This window comes from Zootoca vivipara, chromosome 12 (assembly GCF_965207765.1).
Source record: "Zootoca vivipara chromosome 12, rZooViv2.hap1.1, whole genome shotgun sequence".
Lineage (NCBI taxonomy): Eukaryota > Metazoa > Chordata > Lepidosauria > Squamata > Lacertidae > Zootoca > Zootoca vivipara.
Genome location: NC_142595.1, coordinates 16,419,839 through 16,439,867, shown reverse-complemented (window position 1 = coordinate 16,439,867; position 20,029 = coordinate 16,419,839). Strand labels below are relative to the sequence as shown.

Genomic DNA, 20,029 nt, shown 5'->3' with positions numbered 1-20,029 from the left:
GTTTAAAATGGCCTTTTCAATAATGAGAACGGACAGCTTCCCTTTTCATGAAGATTGATCAAGGCACTGGGTTATAGTCAACATGGTGCCCTCTGGATTTTATAGACTACAGATCCCATCACCTCGGACCATTGGCCAAACTGGCGGGGGATGATGGACGCTGTACCCTAAATATCATCTAGAGGGCACATGTTGGTTACTCCCGCTTTAATGGAAGCCCAAGCTCCTGATGTGCGACACGGTCACAGCCAAGCAGAAGACCAATGTCCCTGCTTATGATAGTCAGGGTACTGAAAATTCATTTGGCTCAGAGCCATAGCTGCCAAGTACGCCGTTTTCCCCAGGAAACCCCCGTTTTTACTTACCTTTTCCCGGTGGTCCCCCATATCACTTCGTCTCCTGTTTTTCTCCGTTATTTTCTCCTGCCGGCGGCCTTTTTTTTCTTTCCAATTTGCCCTTCTATGGGCACCAAAAATGGCCGCCACCGGCTTCGATAGTCGCATCTACGCATGTCCGGAAGTGCATAGACGCGACTTCCGGTGTCGGCGGCGGCCATTTTTGGTGCCCATAGATGGGCGGAGCGACACCGGAAGTTGCATTGACGCACTTCCTGACATGCGTACAAGCGACTTTCGAAGCCGGCGGCGGACATTTTTGGTGCCCATAGAAGGGCAAAGCGACACCGGAAGTTACGTCATCACAACTTCCGGTGTCACACGGCTGCTGGTCCCGGATTCTGCAGTCCGGGACTTGGAAGGTAAGCTCAGAGCTGCTCTGTCTAACCAGCTACTACCTCCCACCCTCATATCCTGCAGTATGGTGGCACCCAATACAGCCTGGTGGTGTTCAATACGGTGGACTGCGCCCCTGAGTCGTATGTGCAGTGCCATGCACCAACTAGCAGCGCTTTCGAGTTTGTCACGTGGCTCGATAGCATTCAGTGAGTCTGGGAGAGCACATTATGTTCTTTTATTGGCTGCATTGTGTTACACTAGGGTCGCTTTTCGGTGTGTAAGGGCTTAGAACTGAAGAGGAATCTGATGCCGCCTTGGGGCTTTTTGCAATCAGGAAATACACCTCAGGAAAACGGCACAGCAAATGTTATGGAGGAATAAGGTTCAGTTGCCCTTAGTTTGGGTCCATGGCCTGCCTCACAATTATCTTTCTCCTCTGCTTGTGTAGCATGCTGAGGCCTAGGTTCATCTATATGACTGTATCTTTGGGACAGCAAGTTGAATAGAATGGCCTGGTTGGGAGAGGGGTGGGTCATCCAATTCTGGATGATGGAATGGAAGGGAAAAGCCTCTGGGTTTTCTAGGACTGGTAGCCAAGGTCTTCCAAGATTCCTGGGAAACATATGAAGTATATGAATCATGAAGACTCCATGGCTTCACAAATGTTTATTAGCTATTTAAACTTAATCATATTTAAAGGATTTGGGTAGTAGACCTGGGAAGGAATCTCTGCATAAAACCTTGGGAGATCCACTGCCAACTGGAGTGGACCCGCCTTCTTCAAGCTGGTGCCCACCAGATGGTTTGAGGTGCAACTCCTCTCAGCCCTAGCAAGCGAGACAAAAGGTTGGGGATAATGGGAGTTGTACTTCAAAACATTTGGTAGCGATCAGGCTCAGGTTGAGGAAGGCTGGAATGGCCAATGCTGGACTTTTATTGTTTGATAGATTTCTGTATTTTAGTATTTTGTTGGAAGCCGCCCAGAGTGGCTGGGGGATCCCGGCCAGATGGGCGGGGTATAAATATATTATTATTATTATTATTATTATTATTATTATTATTATTATTATTATTATTATTATCATGGACTAACTGGACCAAAAGCTTGATGGTATTTAGCAGTTTCGTGTATGCCTGGGGTCTGGGGTTTGAGAAGGAGACCTTTGGTTCCCTGCTCTGGTCCTCTTTATCATTTTGGTTTCCCTAATTTCAGATTTGTGGGTGGTGGCGGCGAGAGCTGCAGTCTCATCTCAGAAGGGCTCAGCACTGCTCTGCAGCTCTTTGATGACTTCAAAAAGATGAGAGAGCAAATGTAAGTGGTTTTTTTGTGTGAAGGGAGGGCAGAAAGGATACAATGAGTGTGCACCTGTGTTTAAAATTTACAGAACATTAGATGTTTGAAATTGTGGAACCTTTTCGGTTTGCTTTGTGGTTTCCCTAGATCTGGAGTTGTTTTGCAGGAAAAGGGCAAAAACATCAGTCCAGGTTGCATGTCATATTGAAAACAAACTACGGTTTAATGTGAATGAGCAGTGTGCTGGTACACTTTACTGTTCTTGCTCTGCTACTCCCTTCCTCCTGCTGCTGGGATACAAATGTTAGTCCAGCTTGTCATGACGTCTGAACTCCAAGCAGACCCCAAGCAGTAAGCCAAGAGCAAACCTTGATCACTACAGTCGTACCTTGGTTCTCAAATTTAATCCATTCCAGGAGTCTGTTCAACTCCCCAAATGGTTTGAAAACCAAGGTGCAGCTTCCGATTGGCTGCAGGAGCTTCCTCCAGCCAATCGGAAGCCGCGTCAGACGTTTGGCTTCCAAAAACCGTTCGCAAACCGGAACGCTCACTTCCGAGTTTGCAACGTTTGGGAGCCGATTTGTTCGACAACTAAGGCGTTCGACTACCACGGTATGACTCTACTGAGTTGTGCTTCTTGTCATGGTGTTTTTCAGAACCATTTGCGATTTCCTTTGGAAAGTCATAAGATACCTAGAAATGAAAGGTCTCATGGGTGGGGGTGGCGCTTGAGCTTCTGTGCCAACTATGAAAGCTTTTTCTTGCCCTTCCATATCAAACGCCTTGACTCCTGAACAAATTAGCTCCTGAAAGATCGAAGCCCGAAAGTGAGTGTTCCGGTTTTTGAACGTTCTTTTGGAAGCCGAACGTCCGACGGAGCCCCCGCGACTTTCGTTTGGTTGCAGGAGCTTCCTGCAGCCAATCAGAAGATGTGCTTTGGTTTCCAAATGTTTTGGAAGTCAAATAGACTTCCGGAACCGATTCTGTTTGACTTCCAAGCTATGACTGCACTTGCTTTAGTTACAAAGATCGAAGCAGAGTTGAAGGCAATCACATCCCTGAAAGCTGAAGGGAAGACAATTGCTTTCCTGAAAGCTAGGATTGGGGAATCTCTGGGTGGGAAACTCGAGGCTGAGGTCAGAAGGACATTGCAAACGGGCTGATGTACACCTCCTCACGATCCCTTCTCACTTTATTCCCACGTGGGTTCTTTGAGCATCTTTGTAGTGCCATCAGAATGCTACATTGCTTTTGAAAACCTAACTGTATCAAAGCACTGCATGCTTGGACCTTTTGGTCCCCACAGCTCACCTGTTTCTCTCCCCCCCCCTCCCCATGTTCTCCCCCCAACAGAGGTCCAACACATAAAGTCTGCATCCTAATCTGCAACTCCCCGCCCTACCTGCTTCCGGCTGTGGAGAGTACCACATACTCTGGCTACACAACAGAGAATTTGGTGCAGAAGATTGGTGATGTGAGTAGAAAAAGCTTGGTTGAAACTAGACTCCTTGTTTCTCCAGATTCATTCATTCATTCTTACATTTGCATATCGCCTTTTCTTCTAAGGAGATCAAGGTGGTGTCTATCGTTCTTCATCCTCACAACCAGACCAAGATAGGCTTAGTTCGGGGATATTTTTAAAAAAATAATTTTATAAGTCATGCGTCCTTGTTTCTCAATTTGATCCTTTTACGTGGTTTTGTACGTTTTGTGTTAATTGTATCTTCGTAAGCTTTTGTGGTGTTTTATGCATTGTGACTTGGTTTTTCATATATATATATAGTTTAGCCTTTGTCATAACTGTTAAGTGTAAACTATTTGGTTGTTACTTGCCGATAGTCAATTTTACCGTTTGCTGTTGAACGCTAATGGATGATTGAATATTGCTTTATTTGATCTAAGTTGTTTATTTTAAAATTACATTTTTATTGTGGCTTTTTTTTGTGTGTGTGTTGGATCAGATTTGTAATGAGGCAGCCGCCCTGCGTGTAGCAATGTAGAAAGGCGGCATACAAATCAAACGTGCCATGAAATTGAAATGAAAGCTGGGCTGCACCATGTGCCCTCCTCCGGTCACCTACAGTGAGGGGGGGGGGAGTATTTAATCCCCTGCTAAATTTGCGCGTTTGCCTTCTGACGAAGAAATGACCAGTCCCATAATTTTAATGGTAGGTTTATTGTAGCTGCGGGAGACAGAATAACAACAGGGAAAAACCCCATAAACCCAGAAGACAAAAAGTCTTGAGATTGATGTGCATTATAATGAGTGGAATAAGTATTTGATCCCCTATCAACCAGGGCAAATTTAGCAGGGGATCAAATACTTTCCCCCCCATCACTGTACCAGGATTGCTTCGCACGTGCCAGTTGGAGTTAGACAGTTCGGGGGGGGGATTTGGAGAGCTTTTAGGAGTCTCCTTTCAACATGGGAATGTGGGAATGGATGCTTCCTCTGCTCACCTGCTCTGCCTCTATTCCACAGCGTGGGATCCACTTTTCCATTATCTCTCCCCGGAAGCTCCCTGCGCTGCGCATTCTCTTTGAAAAGGCCGTGACGGGGGGCATGATGGAAGGCCAGCTCAAGGACTACAGCCAGGACCCCCGGCATATGATCCTCATACGCGGCATGGCTCTTCCAGGTAAGAACTGGCCTGGGAATGAGCGGTGGGCAGGCGCCAAGAAGCGTCACACACACCCTTTGAGTCGAGAAAGGGTCTTGGAAGTCTGTTTACTGCAGGGTGATAGCCGTGCATCAGGCTCTAGGACTGTGCTCTACAACAGAGAACTGTTTTTTGGTCTACAATTTCCACCATCCCTGACCACCTGCTAGCTAAGGATGATGGGAGTTTTAGTCCAAAAACAACTGGAAGACCCAAGTTTGGGAAACCCTCTTTGGTAAACCCTCTGTTTTACTGATATTTTTTGCCTTTCCACTATTATTATCTGTGCTCAAGGAGGACAGATCAGTCTCCTTCCAGCCTGTGCTAGTTTCACATCTGTCAATTCAGAACTCTGCTCTTACTCATTTCTGCAGTGATCGGCCACAAACCGTCTAATCGGCACCAAAACGCGTATTTAAACGCAGCTTTTGAACATACTTTACCCTACAACAGCCATTCTAGTATGCATTTTGGTACGTTTCTTGAGCAGAGAACTGCATTGCAACATTTGGATAACTGTTCTGATCCGCACACGGGCCTGGGACGTGTGTGTCAGCTCCGTCCCTATCAGAAGGAACTAAGGACTCAAACATCCCCAGCACTCGGGGTGTCAAGCAGTACAGTCATACCTCGACTTCCGAAGTCGACAACCCCCAGAAGTCCTTTTGTGCGCGCGCGCTGGGCGCGTGCGTTCTACGCCTGCGCAGAGTGGCGTGTGCGGTTGGCGCATGCGCGGAAGCACAAAATCGTGCTTCGCGCATGCGCCGTAGCGGCACTTCGACATCCGAAAACCTCAACTTACGAAGACAGCCGCGGAATGGATTGTCTTCGTAAGTCGAGGTACCACTGTACTTGGACTAGAGTAGTTGGGTTAAACCTAAACGAAGATCAAGATACCGTATATTCTAGCGTATAAGACGACTGGGCGTATAAGACGACCCCCAACTTTTCCAGTTAAAATATAGTGTTTGGGATATACTCGCCGTGTATGAAATACGACCCGGCGTATAAGACGACCCCCGACTTTTGAGAAGATTTTCCTGGGTTAAAAAGTAGTCTTATACACAGGAATATACAGTAATTCTAACAGTAGAAAATGGGGCGGGGAATTATAGGGACAGAACTACCTAAATTGTATAGAAATTTATTTATGTATGCTACTGCAGCAGCAAGAATGTTACTTGCCCAAAAGTGGAAGAAGCAGAGGTCCCAGTAAAGGAAGAATGGATACAAAAACTTATGCAGAGATGGCAAAACTTAAGAAATGGAAATGGTTTATCGAATATTTACAGATAAATTGTAAACAGATAAAAACATTAGCAGGATTATTGTAGTAACCTGCAGTTTCATAAGAGTATATATCTACAGTAGTAGATAATTAAATGAGCAAGCTAAGGGAATTTGGATATGCAGAAGATATTAAAAAATAAATTTAAGAAACCGCAGAAAGAGGGGTGAGGAAGTCAGATTTTGAAATGTTAAATTGATTGTAAAACTAATGAAATGTATAAATTTGAAAAGTATACAGTAATTATTTTTTTAATTTATTTTAGAAAGGAATTCAAAAAAAGAAACTGGCGCAGGGGAATGTTAGTCCCTCTTCTGTTACCGGCAGCAGAAGGGTTCCCGGGCCAGCAGGAGGGTTGAGTCAGTGCGCACTTCCTGGTGTATGGGGGTGGGGTGGAGAGAAGTGTCTGTTGCTCACTTCCTGCTGATGACTAATATCTCCCCTATCTTTTCCATTTGCAGTAGGCGGAGGAGCAGCCGCCAATGCGCTGCAGGCCAAGCAAGCCGTGCCCCAGCCTCAGCTCCCCACAGTTCCACCCCAGCTCCCTCCCACGCCACCTCAGGCCCTGCCGGCAGTTTCTCAGCCATACCAGGTACATCCTTTGCCCCGGTAGGGGGCGGTGGCGGGATGCCGCCTCCTGAAAGTTCATAACCTTGCCCACCTCTTCTTTTTAGGTGACGCCATCGGCTACGCTCACTGCGGCCCAAGCCGCAGCTCAGTCTGCCGTGGAGGCTGCCAAGAACCAGAAAGCCAGCTTGAGCAACCGCTGTGAGTCCCTCATCTGCCCCCCAGGATTGGGGTTTCTTGCGGAGGGGAGGAGGGTGCAGGCTAAAGAAGGGTGAGGCAGCGGAATTTTTCGTGGTGGGCCAGAGGTGTCGGCTTGCAAGGGCCATTGGGGTAGGGAGAGGAAATGTCCTGATGTTGGGGTTCATGACGGCTGGTCCCGAGACTGTATTTCCCGAGACTGTATTTCCTCTTCCATAGTTGCCTCCTTGAACCCCATGCAGCCCGCCTTCAGCCAAGCCCCTGCACAGACCCTCCCCGCAGGTTCTGTGCCAGCCCTGCCTCCCAAGCTTCCTGCTTCTTCGCAGGCCAGTCTGGTCTCCACGGTAACCACAGGGTCCGGCCTCCTGGTCCCACAACCGGTACAGGCTCCGCCACCATCTGGGGCCTCGGCCATGGTATGTACGGTAGGCCCCCGGGGGTCTTTGCCTGAGATGCGTGTGGAGGGGAGAGGTGTGTGTATCTTGGGGGGGGGGAGGCCGCCTTGTCCTTCGAGAAGTGGTTGTGAGATGCATGCTTCGTGCAAAGGGTGACAGGCAAAACATTATCAGAACACTCAATTTGCAGGGAATGCTTTGGGAAGGGAGTGTGCCAAATTCTTCTCTTGGCTCTCAAACTGGTTGCAAGCAACTGGTTCATTTTGCCGTTGCTTTATTCCGCCTACCCACACTTGCCTGTGCACAGGACATAATGCCAAGAGATCCATTTTCTTTTCTTTGTTGATTCTTAATTAAAATGCAAAATCAAGAATAGAACAAAATCGCAGAAACCAGGTATGAAATATTGAAGCTGAGACAAAAGAGGGAGACGGTCCAAAGGGGGTTATAGGGTTGTCGTTTTTATTTTGATTATGTATTTTGTGGTTTTACATTTTGATTTTATTCTGTGAACTTCCCTGAGACCTCCAGGTATGGGTCAGTATATAATTTCTAATAATAATAATAATAATAATAATAATAATAAATTAATAATAAAACTTCATTGAGAACAGATGTTTACTTACAAGCTGATATATAGATGGTATTTAACCCTAAAGAAGCTACCTCAAATTTAAGCACTGTGAGGGGTCGTTCGGTCATATGTGGTGGACTTGCAGGAAGGCATATACAGTGGTGCCTCGCTTAACGAATGCCCTGCTTAACGAAATTTCCGCTTAACGAAAGGATTTTTCGAGCGGAGGTTGCCTCGCTAGACGAATTCGTTTTACGGAAAATTCGTCTAGCGAATCGCGGTTTCCCATAGGAATGCATTGAAATTCAATTAATGCGTTCCTATGGGCAAAAAAAAATTCAAAAAAATTCAATGCATTCCTATGGGATTCGCTAGACGAATTTTTCGTTATAAGAAAAGACCCGTGGAACGAATTAAATTCGTCTAGCGAGGCACCACTGTATAATGAAATTAAGGACAATCTTAAAGTGACTTTCCCAAGAGGCCAGGATCCTTGCAGCTGGGGATACTAGACAGCGAAGTCCCAAAGGAAGCCTCGACAGTATTTATGTCTGAGACTACACCTGCTCACAAATGGCAGGACCAGAGAACACCCTCAAAGGAAGAATGTTTGATGAAAATCTTGGAATACACAGAGATGGCAAAATTGATGGCGTTGATAAGAGATACAAATTTAGAATTTTTTAAAGAAGACTGGAAATCCTTTCTAGCCTATGTAAAAAGACCACATTCGAAGACCATAGCGGGGATTGAAGTGTTAGAAAACAGCAGAAACCCATATTAAGAAACACGATAAAGAAGGATGAAATGAAATAAGGTGGAACCTTAAGACACAATTGTATGTAATTTGGGTTATAGACATTGATGTTGGGTGAGCTGGAAGTCACTTGTTTTGTTGAACTGGAGGACAGTGGTACCTCGGAAGTCGAACGGAATCCGTTACGGAAGTCCGTTCCACTTCCAAAACATTCAGAAACCAAGGCACGGCTTCCAATTAGCTGCAGCAAGCCCTGTCGGAGGTTCAGTTTCCAAAGAACATTCGTAAACCGCAACGCTCACTTCCAGGTTTGCAGCGTTCGGGAGCCAAAGCGTTCGACTCGCAAGGCGTTCGGGAGCCAAAGTACAACTGTATAATCATTGAGTAACAAATTGGCGGGGGGTGAGGAAATCATTATAAAAAGAGAACAAAAGTTTACAGACGTGAGCGACAGCCCTACGGAAATCAGCGGCCTCAGGGCCTGGTCTCTAGAGCGTTGGGCTCCAGACCCTGATAAAACACAGCCTGGGCTCCCAAACATTATGTCTCTCTCTCCCTTCTCTCGCTCTCCCACTGGCGAGAGCCAGTGTGGTATAGTGGTTAAGAGCAGTAGACTCGTAATCTGGGGAACCGGGTTCGCATCTCCGCTCCTCCACATGCAGCTGCTGGGTGACCTTGGACTAGTCACACGTCTCTGAAGTCTCCCAGCCCCACTCACCTCACAGAGTGTTTGTTGTGGGGGAGGAAGGGAAAGGAGAATGTTATCCGCTTTGAGACTCCTTCGGGTAGTGATAAAGCGGGATATCAAATCCAAACTCTTCTTCTTCTTCTTCTCTTCTTCCCCCACCCCACAGCCAAGTGGCGTCCCTCCCAACAGCATGAACGTGGCTCAGCCAGCGCAGGCACAAATCGGGGCCACGCAGCAGTCGGTCACGAACAAGGTGATAGCGTGGAGCGGCGTGTTGGAGTGGCAGGAGGTGAGAGCTGACTCGTGGCACGGGGGGAAGGGTGAGCCAAGAACACAGAACCGGTGTTGCCTGGCATGTTTTGACAGTGTGCCCCATCCCTCTTCCCCCAGAAGCCCAAGCCAGCTTCAGTGGATTCCAACACCAAGCTGACTCGTTCGCTGCCCTGCCAGGTGTACGTCAATCAAGGAGAGAACCTGTGAGTGCCTGTCTGCGTGTCACCAAAGGAGGGGGAAGAGTGTGGTTGTCAATGGCTACGGGGCACAACAGCGATATTCTGCCTCCACTGTCAAGAGGCACCGAGTTTCTGGGCGCCGGAAGTAGGGAGAACGCAGCTGTGATCGGGCTGCTTGCAAGGTTTCCCATAGGCATATAGTGGTACCTCGGTTTAAGGACACAATTGGTTCCAGAAGTCTGTACTTAACCTGAAGCATACTTAACCTGAAGCGAACTTTCCCATTGAAAGTAATGGAAAGTGGATTAATCCGTTCCAGATGGGTCCGTGGAGTACTTAAACTGAAAGTACTCAAACCGACGCGTACTTAAACCAAGGTATGACTGTATTGTTTAATTATATGATTGATTGATGGGTTGCATTTATATCCCACCTTCCTCTCTAAGGATCTCCCAGGCCCTAGTCCAGCATTCTAACCACTGTACTGCACTGCCTCTCAAAGGCACCCGGATTTGAACCAGGGGCCTCTCGATCTGCGGTCAAATGCTCTGCCCTTCTGTTGGCCGCTGTGAGGAGACCAGATGAGCATTTGGCCCGATCTAGCGGGGCTTTTCCGAATGCTAAGTTTGAGAGGCATTGTTTGTGGTGAGACAGCCAAGCTGGAGTAAAGACAGACTTAAGATGCTGGAGGAATGGGCATGGGGGCACGGTTCAGAGTTACGGTAGGTTTTTGGAAAAGCATGCCAGCAATGCAAGTTGGCAAGAAGCATCTGATGCCACCTCAGCCATGCTCTTGTTTTGTTTCTTAAGGGTGCTTGGGAAGGATCTGGGGGCAAGAACGGGTGCACCTGTCTTTAAATTCCAAAAGAATAGCAGCCTCCCTGGTTTGTGAAAATTAATGGGGGAAGGGTACATTTGTTGTAACCCGAGGTGGGGAGCTTCTAAATCAGGGGTGGCAATATAAGTCCTGATCCCACCATCCCTGACTATTTGGCCATGCTGGTTGGGGCTGATGGGAGACAGAGTCTTTTTTCAAAAATCTGGACGTTCCACAAGTTCGCCACTAACGCTATCAGTCTTGAGAGCCGCTGGATAAGGCTCCTTTCCTTTTTTGGAGAAATTACCCATATTTTTCTGTCTATAAGACGCCCCCATGTATACGATGCCCCCTGTTTTGGGGGACTCAGATTTAAGAAAATGGGGGGAGATGGCCCCCATGTATAAGACGTCCCCAAATTTTGGACATTATTTTTTAGAGGGAAAAAACCTAGTCTTATACACGGAAAAATACGGTAGATCTCATCAGGGTGCTTGGAGCGGGGCCTTCTCGGTGGTTGCAGCTGCCGAGTGGCCTCCTTAAGGAATCCCAAGGAGGAGTCGTCCCCCTTCCAAACTCCCCAGGAGTTTTAAGCTGAATTTGGTGGCTTTGTGATATCTCCCATCGGTGTGTTTCCTCGTTGGATTTTTATCATTTCTAATTGCTTACTAAACGTGTTAGATATTTTGCGGCCCGGCATAGCCTTATTTTAAGGGGCAATTAGTACACCAGGTTAATACAATGTGGCGTCGCTGTGGGGGGGGCACACTGCTGACTTGCCTCTTTTTTGCTCCGTTCCAGGAAGGCGGAACAGTGGCCCCAAAAGCTCATCATGCAGCTGATCCCCCAGCAGCTCCTGGTAAGGGACGAGATTGAGGTGGTTGTAGGCGGAGGTTGTCATAGTATTAGGCTATAACTCAGGGGCGGGGGACTTTTTCCAGCTCAAGGGCCACATTGCTTTCTGTGCAGCCTTTCAGGGGCCGCATGCCAGAGGTGGGCGAGGTCACAGGGAAAAAAATAGCCAGTGCAACTACTAAACCTTGCCATTGTACATAATAATAATTTGCTCATGCCACGCCCATCTGGCTGGGTTTCCCCAGCCACTCTGGGCAGCTCCCAACAGAATATTAAAAACTTGATAAAACACCACACTTTAAAAACTTCCCTAAACAGGGCTGCCTTCAGATGCCTTCTAAAGGTCAGATAGTTGATTATTTCTTTGACATCTGATGGGAGGGTGTTCCAGAGGGCAGGCGCCACTACCAAGAAGGCCCTCTGCCTGGTTCCCTGTAACCTCGCTTCTCGCAGTGAGGGAACTACCAGAAGGCCCTCGGAGCTGGACCTCAGTGTCCGGGCTGAACGATGGGGGTGGAGACGCTTCTTCAGGTATGCTGGTTTCAACACACAGCTGCGCATCCCTCCCTGTCATTCATTTGTGCAAGAGAAAGGCCCACCAATGCATCCAAGCACCGGTTTAAAACTGTTACGGCCTCCTCTCCTGATTCAAATCACACATACACAGAGAGAGAGAGAGCTTGGTGCCATGAGCACACTGATGACATCATGCCCCCAATCTCCTAATGGCCACTCCTGAGCAGCATTGGGGAGAAGGTAGCGCCCCATGGCACTCTTCAGCACACCTTCCCAGGGGAGAAACCTATTATCCCCCAGTGCTGTTCTTGGAACCCTGTAGGTAGGAGCAGAATCACTGCAACACTGCTGCCAACCCCCAGCTCACGGAGACAGACCCGGAGGATACCATGGCCAGCGGTATCTTCTCTCTCTCTTTTAGCATTTCTAATACATTTCAATACAGGCAAAGTGTAAACAAAAATAAAAGAATCTCTGAAATAGTGAATAAAATGAAGATTTAGAAATGACGGAAGAACAGAAATCCAGAAAACATTCCTTGAGATCTCCTCTTTTTCTCGCGTTTCCTTGGTTCGCCCCGTCTATCACAGCTCCTCATGTTAACTCTGGTTATTTCTCAGACTTCTGAGAATATGACCACCCTGCTAGGTTAATTGTCTGCTTACAATACTTTTTCATATATACACAATAAAAAAAAGATCCAATCCTCCTTGTATCTTTTTATCATTTTGATTTCTTATTCTAGTGGGCATTCTTGCTAATTCCACATATTCTAACAATGTAATATGCCATTCGTTTTTGTTGGCACCTTTATCAGTTTTCCATTATCTGTTTTCCATAAATCTTTCATATGTTGACCATCTGTGTTTTTGCAGACTTATCATTTTTGTTTTTTGTTTGTTCAATTTGGTCAGTGGTATCTTTTCCCCCCCCAAAATTTTTTAATTCATTTTATAACAACACATAAAAAACAATAAAGACAATACAATACAATACAATACAATACAATACACACATCGATACAAACAGAAAAAATCTATACTTTCCAATTCTTATTATTTTCTAACCATTTTAACATGACTTCCTCTGATCACTCCCATCTGTGTTTCATTTTAATTCATCTTTAGTAACTTCTATACTTTAACTCTATTCCAATGCTATCTATTTTACTTAACCTTATTTCTATAAATTCATCCTTTATATCATCAACTCATATTATTTTTATCTTAAACCATAATTTCTAAAACTACAACCTATAATACTTCCAAATCTATCTCAAACACTCAAACATTGCAATATTTCTTTAGATATTCTTTAAATTTCTTTTTTTTTTAAATCATCTTTATTCATTTTACACATGAAATACAAAAAGCAAAAAAAAATAAGCACAAAAAAGAAAAAGAAAAAAGCGCAACAAACAAACAAAAAACATCAACAGCAAAAAGAAAAAGAAAAAAAATATAATAATATCCAATAATCTTATATCTTCATCAATTCATTTGGACTCCCCCGGTTCCCCCCTCATTGGTTCCTTCTTTCCATTCCTTACAGAGCAGTTTTCACAAAATAACAATTCTTTTAAAATCTAATTGAATTTCCTTTCTACTTATCACCTTTAAGGTTTTCTAATATCTCAATTTTAATATACATACAAATCTAATTAATAATTCCCCAAACTTAAGTTTTTACCAGAAATGAAATTCCCTTTTATTACCTTATTCTCCCCCCTTCCCCTGGACCCCAGTTACCCAGGTGTCTCAGCAAATTCCATAATTCATACCAGTGTCGGACTTTCCGTGTAATCCAGCCTATAAACACATGCTTTTATCTTTTTATCCCACACCTACCCTTTCCGCAAACTTCCAGTCGTGTTTTTTAAAACCAACCTGTTGTTTCCCCCCTCTTGTTACTTCCCAACACCCTTCTTCCATCCTTTTTTCCCAGCGATTTCCCTGCCCCCCCTCTCTCACTGGGTGGTCAGGAGAACCCCCTGGGTCTCCCTTGAGGAGTTCTTTTTTCAAGTCCTGAATTTGCCCCACATCTCTCACTTGCGGAGCATTTAGCCCTCCCTCTTTCTCCTCTTCTTTGCAGTCTTGAAATGCTTCAAAATTGACTTTATTGTCGAATGTTTGAAATTCTTCCTCTGGATCCTCGGAACTAGGCTCTTCTCTTTCCTTGTCACTTTTTGTATCACCGCTTAAGTCATCCAATCTTTTACTAGTTTGTTTCAATTGCAAATTGTTCTTGTCCAACGTGTCTTTAATGTTCAAAAGTACCGAGTAAATCTGTTGATAGTAAAAGTCTTGTGTTGATGTTGTGGCTGCCATTGTCCTTGCTTCTCAGACCCCGTGGGAAAGCAGAAGATAGGAAGACCGGATATGGCAGGAGTCAATTTCCACAATGAAAGCCATTTTAAGTCCAGTTCTGGTTAAATCCTTAATCCAAATACATAACGTCGTCCAATCATGATTTCAACAATAATTATAAATCCATTTGCTGATCACTCCAGGGACCGGGATCCAATCTCCTGGAGGTCAAATTTCTGGCAAATTAGTTACTTCCTCTCACTCCTCCTGTTGGAGATCAAATTACTGCGTTGTTGCAAAGCAATGCAGGAGACCGACTTCCGAATTTTGGAGTCTCCCACCGTGTCCAATTAATCATTAATGCCAATCAAAATTTTCACTCACGTGGAGTTCTTGTCCCAATCCAATGTTTTTCGGAAGGCATCCGCCGCTAACTGGCTGAAGGCTCAGGGCTTCGCTGCTGGAGGTGGTGACTATGCCCAAAATGGCTCCCGCGACTGCCACCCCGCTGACTCTCAGGGACTCTGCCGAGCTCCCTGGGCAGCGAAGGAGTCGCGTTGAGGAGCAGCGCCGGGCAAAAAGCCCCCGGGAAGCTCAACCCGGGGTTTAACGGGGATCCGCGCGCCCCCGCGGATTTCCCCCCCTCCACAGTAGCCAGAAGCCTCGGAACTCGAGGCTTCTGCGCCTTCTCGCTCGCGCGGCGAACCAGAAGCCCTAGATATTCTTTAAATTTCTTCCAGTCTTCCTCCACTGACTCTTCTCTCTGGTCACGGATTCTCCCGATCAGTTCAGCCAGTTCCATCTAGGTCAGCGGTATCTTTAAGCTACTGAGAGATCAAACAGGAGCAACAAATGTTGCACCTATGCCTCATCAGGTGCGAGGCTCGATCGGCTGCACGGCTGACTTTGGAACTCCCTTGTGCAGCCAATCCCTGCAGAAAACAGCCAGGCCACCCCTCTTGCTTGGCGAGTCCTAGGTCTTTTGCACTGCAGTTCCCAGGCACCCAACAACGAGCTGGCTGCCAGGTGCTTGGGAAGCACCATGCAAGAGACTTACAGCCCACCTGCCAGTTATCCTGCAATGTAGTGATGTCAGACGATGGGACACAGGTGGGTTGTCAACATGGGCGTACCCAGCACGGGGCAGGGGGGCAGCTGCCCCCCCAGAAGCAAAAAAAGGGAGAGCACAGCACTACAGGCAGGGACGCTGCCAGCTGTGCTCCGCCTCAGCCTGCTCGTCTGAAGCGAAACGGCAGCAGCTGCAGCAAAGTTGCCTCCGTCGAGGGAAACCTAGACCTGGGCTAACTTCAGCCCACACTCCTTCAAGTCACAGCGAGCACAGCACAGAAAGTGCTGCCCCACAATGGAAACGGCCCCCTCCCCTCTGGGGGGGCGTGGGCATTGACCATGCCTCCTGGGGGGATCCTGGCCATGTCATCGCCAGCCAGCCAATCGGGTGGCTGGGGTGGGGGGCGTGGCTGGCGTGCCCCTCCCCTCCAGTTTTGATCCTGGGTACGCCCATGGTTGTCAAAGCGGGGACAGATAGTGGAGGGGCTCGCCGAGCCCAAAAACGTTTGGTTGCATGCACAAGCTCAGGCTCCTAACTGCCCTTTTCCTCTTCGCCTGCAGACAACTCTGGGCCACCTCTTCCGCAACTCGCGCATGGTGCAATTCCACTTCACCAACAAGGACTTGGAATCACTCAAGGGCCTCTACCGCATCATGGGCAACGGATTTGTAAGGCACTACAGGGGGTGGGGCGTAACTCAAGTGATTTGGGTGGCATCTCAGGGTAGGCCGGTCAATTCAGGCCAGTCAACATTATTATACAAGCCTCCCATCTCTCTCTGCAAACCAGTGCATCTGGCTGTTAACCAGAAGGTTGCTGGTAGGAGCCCACCCAGGGATGGCTGCGGGCAGGATTTCTGCATGGCAGGGGGTTGGGCTAGATGACCCTTGGGATTCCCTTCCCATTCTGTGGTTCTGTGACCAAACTTTGAGGATACACAGAACACAAGGTAAATGCAGGGTTGATGCACAGTTGCCCCCACCACACTTCTTACTTGCCGGAGTGGCTGTTCAGTTTTGAACATCCCTTACAAAACATTAAACGTTAAAAACTTCCCTATACACGGCTGCCTTCAGATGGTCTTCTAAAGGTTGCATGGTTACTTATTTCCTTGACATCTGACGAGATGCCGTTCCGCAGGGTGGGTGCCGCTATCAAGAAGGCTCTCTCCCTGGTTCCCTGTAACTTCACTTCTCGCAGTGAGGGAGCTGCCAGAAGACCCTCGGAGCTGGATTTCAGTGTCCAGGCTGAACGATGGGGGTGGAGAGGAGGAGATTTGGGGGGGGGGAGATAATTTTCTCTGTGGGCCAGATTCTGTAGCACAGGGGTGGCTAACCTGCGGCTTCCCAGCAGGCGTTGCTGAGCTCCATCTCCCACCGCCCCGACGATTGGCCCTGCTGGCCCCGGGGGCTGCTGGGAATTGGCGCCTCAGCTGCGCCCAGAGGGCCGCAGGTTAGCCACCCCTGCTTTAGCAGATGCATTCTTCTCGTCGTCACATGAGCAGGCGGGCTGCGTCCACTTCCCTCACACGACGCCCTGCGAGGTGCGGGTGCTGATGTTGCTCTACTCCTCCAAGAAGAAGATCTTCATGGGCCTCATCCCCTACGACCAGAGTGGTTTTGTCAACGGCATTCGGCAGGTCATCACGAACCACAAGCAAGTCCAGCAGCAAAAGGTACGGCCTGATGCTTCCCCTCAAGGCACAATACAATACAATACAAGCAGCGCACAAGGGCACAAGATCCAATCAGGTTTCAATCGAGTATTATTAGTGCAAAAAGAAAACAATAAGAGAACCATATACAAACGCTGACACAGAAGCCAAGACCAAACGTCAGGCAGATAGCATATACAAATAAATACCGAAAGGTATTTATATCACCAGTGAATATGTAAATGTATCAAAGCCGCATGAGAGAACCTTTTGAAATAAGAACTTGAGCATTGTGGCCTAAGCCAAGATAAGTGGTTTCATGCGAATTTGAATGCATTAAACATAACTGAAAGCAGAAGGAGAAACTACTGAAGAAGCCCGTCATATGAGCGAAACAGGCGAAAAACGCCGGCAGCCTGTCTATTATTGACACTTCGTTCGACCTGCTGCCACTTTGCTGACCGCTACATAGCCTCAAAGACCGATGTGAGGGACAGGGGATATCGCGAAGTCCCTCCCCTCCTGAGTTCAAGCCCGTCCCCGAGCAAAGGGGAAAGCAGGGAGAGTTCCGATTCCAGTGGGGAAGCAGGAAGTCGTGTCCGAGGCTCAGGCAAGGTAGAGGAGCCAGGGTCCCAGGTGGGACAGGAAGGGGCAAGTAAGGGGGGAAGACCCATCCCCCCAACTCCAGAATTACGCAGGAAGAGGAGGGGCAAGAGGATGGGTCTGCCAAAGCTTTTGTGTTGGAGAAAGACGCGCCAAAAGCCATTAGGAGGTTCTGAAACCGACTGACAACATCGCTCCGTGTAAATAGCAATGACTTGAGCACTGTAAATACGCAGCACCAATAAAAGAATAAAATGCAGAGCTGCGTAGCGTCGTTACTCTGAAGTAGTCCACTCCGGCCACTGTGACAGCAACCTCCTAATCATTTTTGGGCTACTTTGGAGTTGCCGGGATGAGCGTGTCAGAGGCGGAGAAGTGGCGGCAGATCGCTGAGCAAGCCCAGCTAGAACTGCAACAGCTGTCGCTGCAGGCGCAGGGAGAATTGAAGGCAGCTAAAGAGGAGACTAAGAAGGTCCAGGACGACCGGCTACAACTTGCGGAACAAGTGAGAGAGCTCCAGGAAAAAGAGCAGCATTTAAGGGCGGTGGCGGTAGACCTCCAAAACAAGCTGGATGCAGAGAAAAACAAGGCGGGAGGGGCACCCCAAGTCCAAGTGCTGCCAGGAAGGAGAGCCGGGACCCTAGTAAGCAAGTTCAATGGAGACCCGAAGGAGTTTCAGGGCTTTGAGACTGAGATTGTGTATGCTCTTGAGCTGCACCACGATGAGTTCCCTGATGATGAGCACAGAGTAGCGTTTATTGTGGAGCACCTTACAGGGGCGGCCAGGGAGTGGCTAAGACCGTTAATTGCAACAAGGAATCCTTGCATGAAGAATGTCAAACTATTTCTAGAAGGTTTGAAAACGATGTATTCGTCCGATAGTCATATGGACCAGACTAAGGAGGAACTTCATAATTTACGCCAAGGAAATATGACAGTTCGCGCGTATTGGGCGAAATTCACCATGCTGGTGCACAGATTGGGGTGGGATCTGGAGTCTGCCCCAATGCAAGCGGCGTTTTACTTGGGGTTGCATGAGGAGGTGAAGGATGAGCTCTCGAGAGGTCCAAAGCCCAGTAATATGGATCAACTGAGCAAAGCGGCTCTGGCGGTGGGGGTGAGGCAGGAATCCAGATGGAGCGACAAGCAAGCAACGCGCGCAAAGCGGGCTTGGTTCCCACGGTCGCAGGAGAAGCCACTCCCTCAACAACCCTTTCAAGCCACGCCTGGGGCCAGTCAGGACCAGGAACCCATGCAGATTGATAGCGCGCGCGCGCGGGCTTTTCAAACCCCAGCGGCGCCAAGACGCAAGGAGGGAAGGGGTGGGAATTGCTTTCTCTGCAACTCCCCCCAGCATCTCGTCAGAGACTGCCCACATCGCAGGGAGTGGCAAGGAAAGGCGGGAACGGTTGTGCCCTCCCCCACTGACGCAGCACCACAGCAGGGAAACGGGAAAGCCTGGCTGCAGGAGACAAGGGGCGGCAGCCAGGCACAGTCAGCAGACAACAGCCCCAGCCCACCCACCCGCACAGAGAGGAGCAGAGCCAGCCCACCCCTCCCAGAGCAGGAGTGGTTCTAGAAGTGACGCTCACGCTCCCAAATGGCTATCCATTGACGGTCCTCGCCCTAATTGACAGTGGTGCCTCAGCCAACTTCTTCTCGAGAAACTTTGCAGAAGAGCACCAGATCCAGCTTCTGCAGCTGGATTTTCCTCTGCACGTGGCAACCATTGACGGCAGAGAGCTGCTGGGAGGGGCCATCACTCATCAAACCCCCCCCATGAGAATGACGGTTGGAAGGCACTCAGAGACACTGGCATTCAACGTCACCACCATCTCAGACCCCCCAATCGTTTTGGGCATGAGCTGGCTGGCGCGCCACGACCCCTCCATAAGTTGGCATCAGAGATGCATCACTTTTGGATCGGACTTTTGCCTGGAACATTGCATGCAGCACCAACCAGGGGAGGGGCCTCCGATAGCCACGGTGGCCACCATGCACGTCAAAGGGGGTGAGGCGATACCCAAACCATACTGGGACCTGCAGGAGGTCTTCAGTGAAGCGGAGTCCGACCACCTGCCCCCACACAGGCCTTTTGACTGCCAGATCAACCTGGTGCCTGGGGCAACTATACCCCCAGCCAAGCTGTACGCCATGTCAGACCAGGAACTGGAGGATCTGCGCGCTTTTATCGACAAGAACCTCAAGCGGGGGTTCATCAGAGAAAGCAAGGCAGCAGGGGGCAGCCCGGTCTTCTGGGTGGACAAGAAAGACACGCAACAGCGCCGTCTTGTGGTGGATTTTAGACGGCTGAATTCGGTGACAGAGCCAGTGGCTTTCCCCATGCCCAGAGTGGATGATCTCCTGACAGCGGCACGCAGAGGCAAGATTTTCACCAAGCTAGACCTGAGGGGGGCGTACAACTTGATCAGGATCCGGGAAGGCGATGAGTGGAAAACCACGATGTTCACGCCTCTGGGCTCTTTTGAATATCTGGTGATGCCCTTCGGGTTGCAAGGGGGCTCAGCATGCTTCCAGGCCTTCATGCACCACGTCCTGGGGTCCCTACTCTTCAGGAAATGCTTGGTCTTTCTGGATGACA

General features: G+C 48.4%; 1 protein-coding gene across 7 annotated transcripts in view; it reads left to right on the top strand.

Moving 5' to 3' along the window:
- The window catches only part of MED25 (mediator complex subunit 25), a 34,059-nt gene that overhangs the window by 3,217 nt on the left and 10,813 nt on the right, over positions 1-20,029 (top strand). For 2 of the 7 annotated variants that reach the window (XM_088655027.1, XM_035135795.3), the window contains exons 4-15: positions 816-940; positions 1,948-2,046; positions 3,382-3,502; positions 4,511-4,667; positions 6,438-6,568; positions 6,651-6,744; positions 6,961-7,157; positions 9,322-9,444; positions 9,549-9,631; positions 11,226-11,283; positions 15,731-15,838; positions 16,675-16,845. In XM_088655027.1, the coding sequence (XP_088511153.1) occupies positions 816-940; positions 1,948-2,046; positions 3,382-3,502; positions 4,511-4,667; positions 6,438-6,568; positions 6,651-6,744; positions 6,961-7,157; positions 9,322-9,444; positions 9,549-9,631; positions 11,226-11,283; positions 15,731-15,838; positions 16,675-16,845 (1,467 nt within the window). Of the gene's footprint in view, positions 1-815; positions 941-1,947; positions 2,047-3,381; positions 3,503-4,510; positions 4,668-6,437; positions 6,569-6,650; positions 6,745-6,960; positions 7,158-9,321; positions 9,445-9,545; positions 9,632-11,225; positions 11,284-15,730; positions 15,839-16,671; positions 16,846-20,029 lie in introns of all 7 variants that reach the window. The other 5 variants (XM_088655026.1, XM_035135800.3, XM_035135796.3 and 2 more) reach the window with 3 other exon arrangements.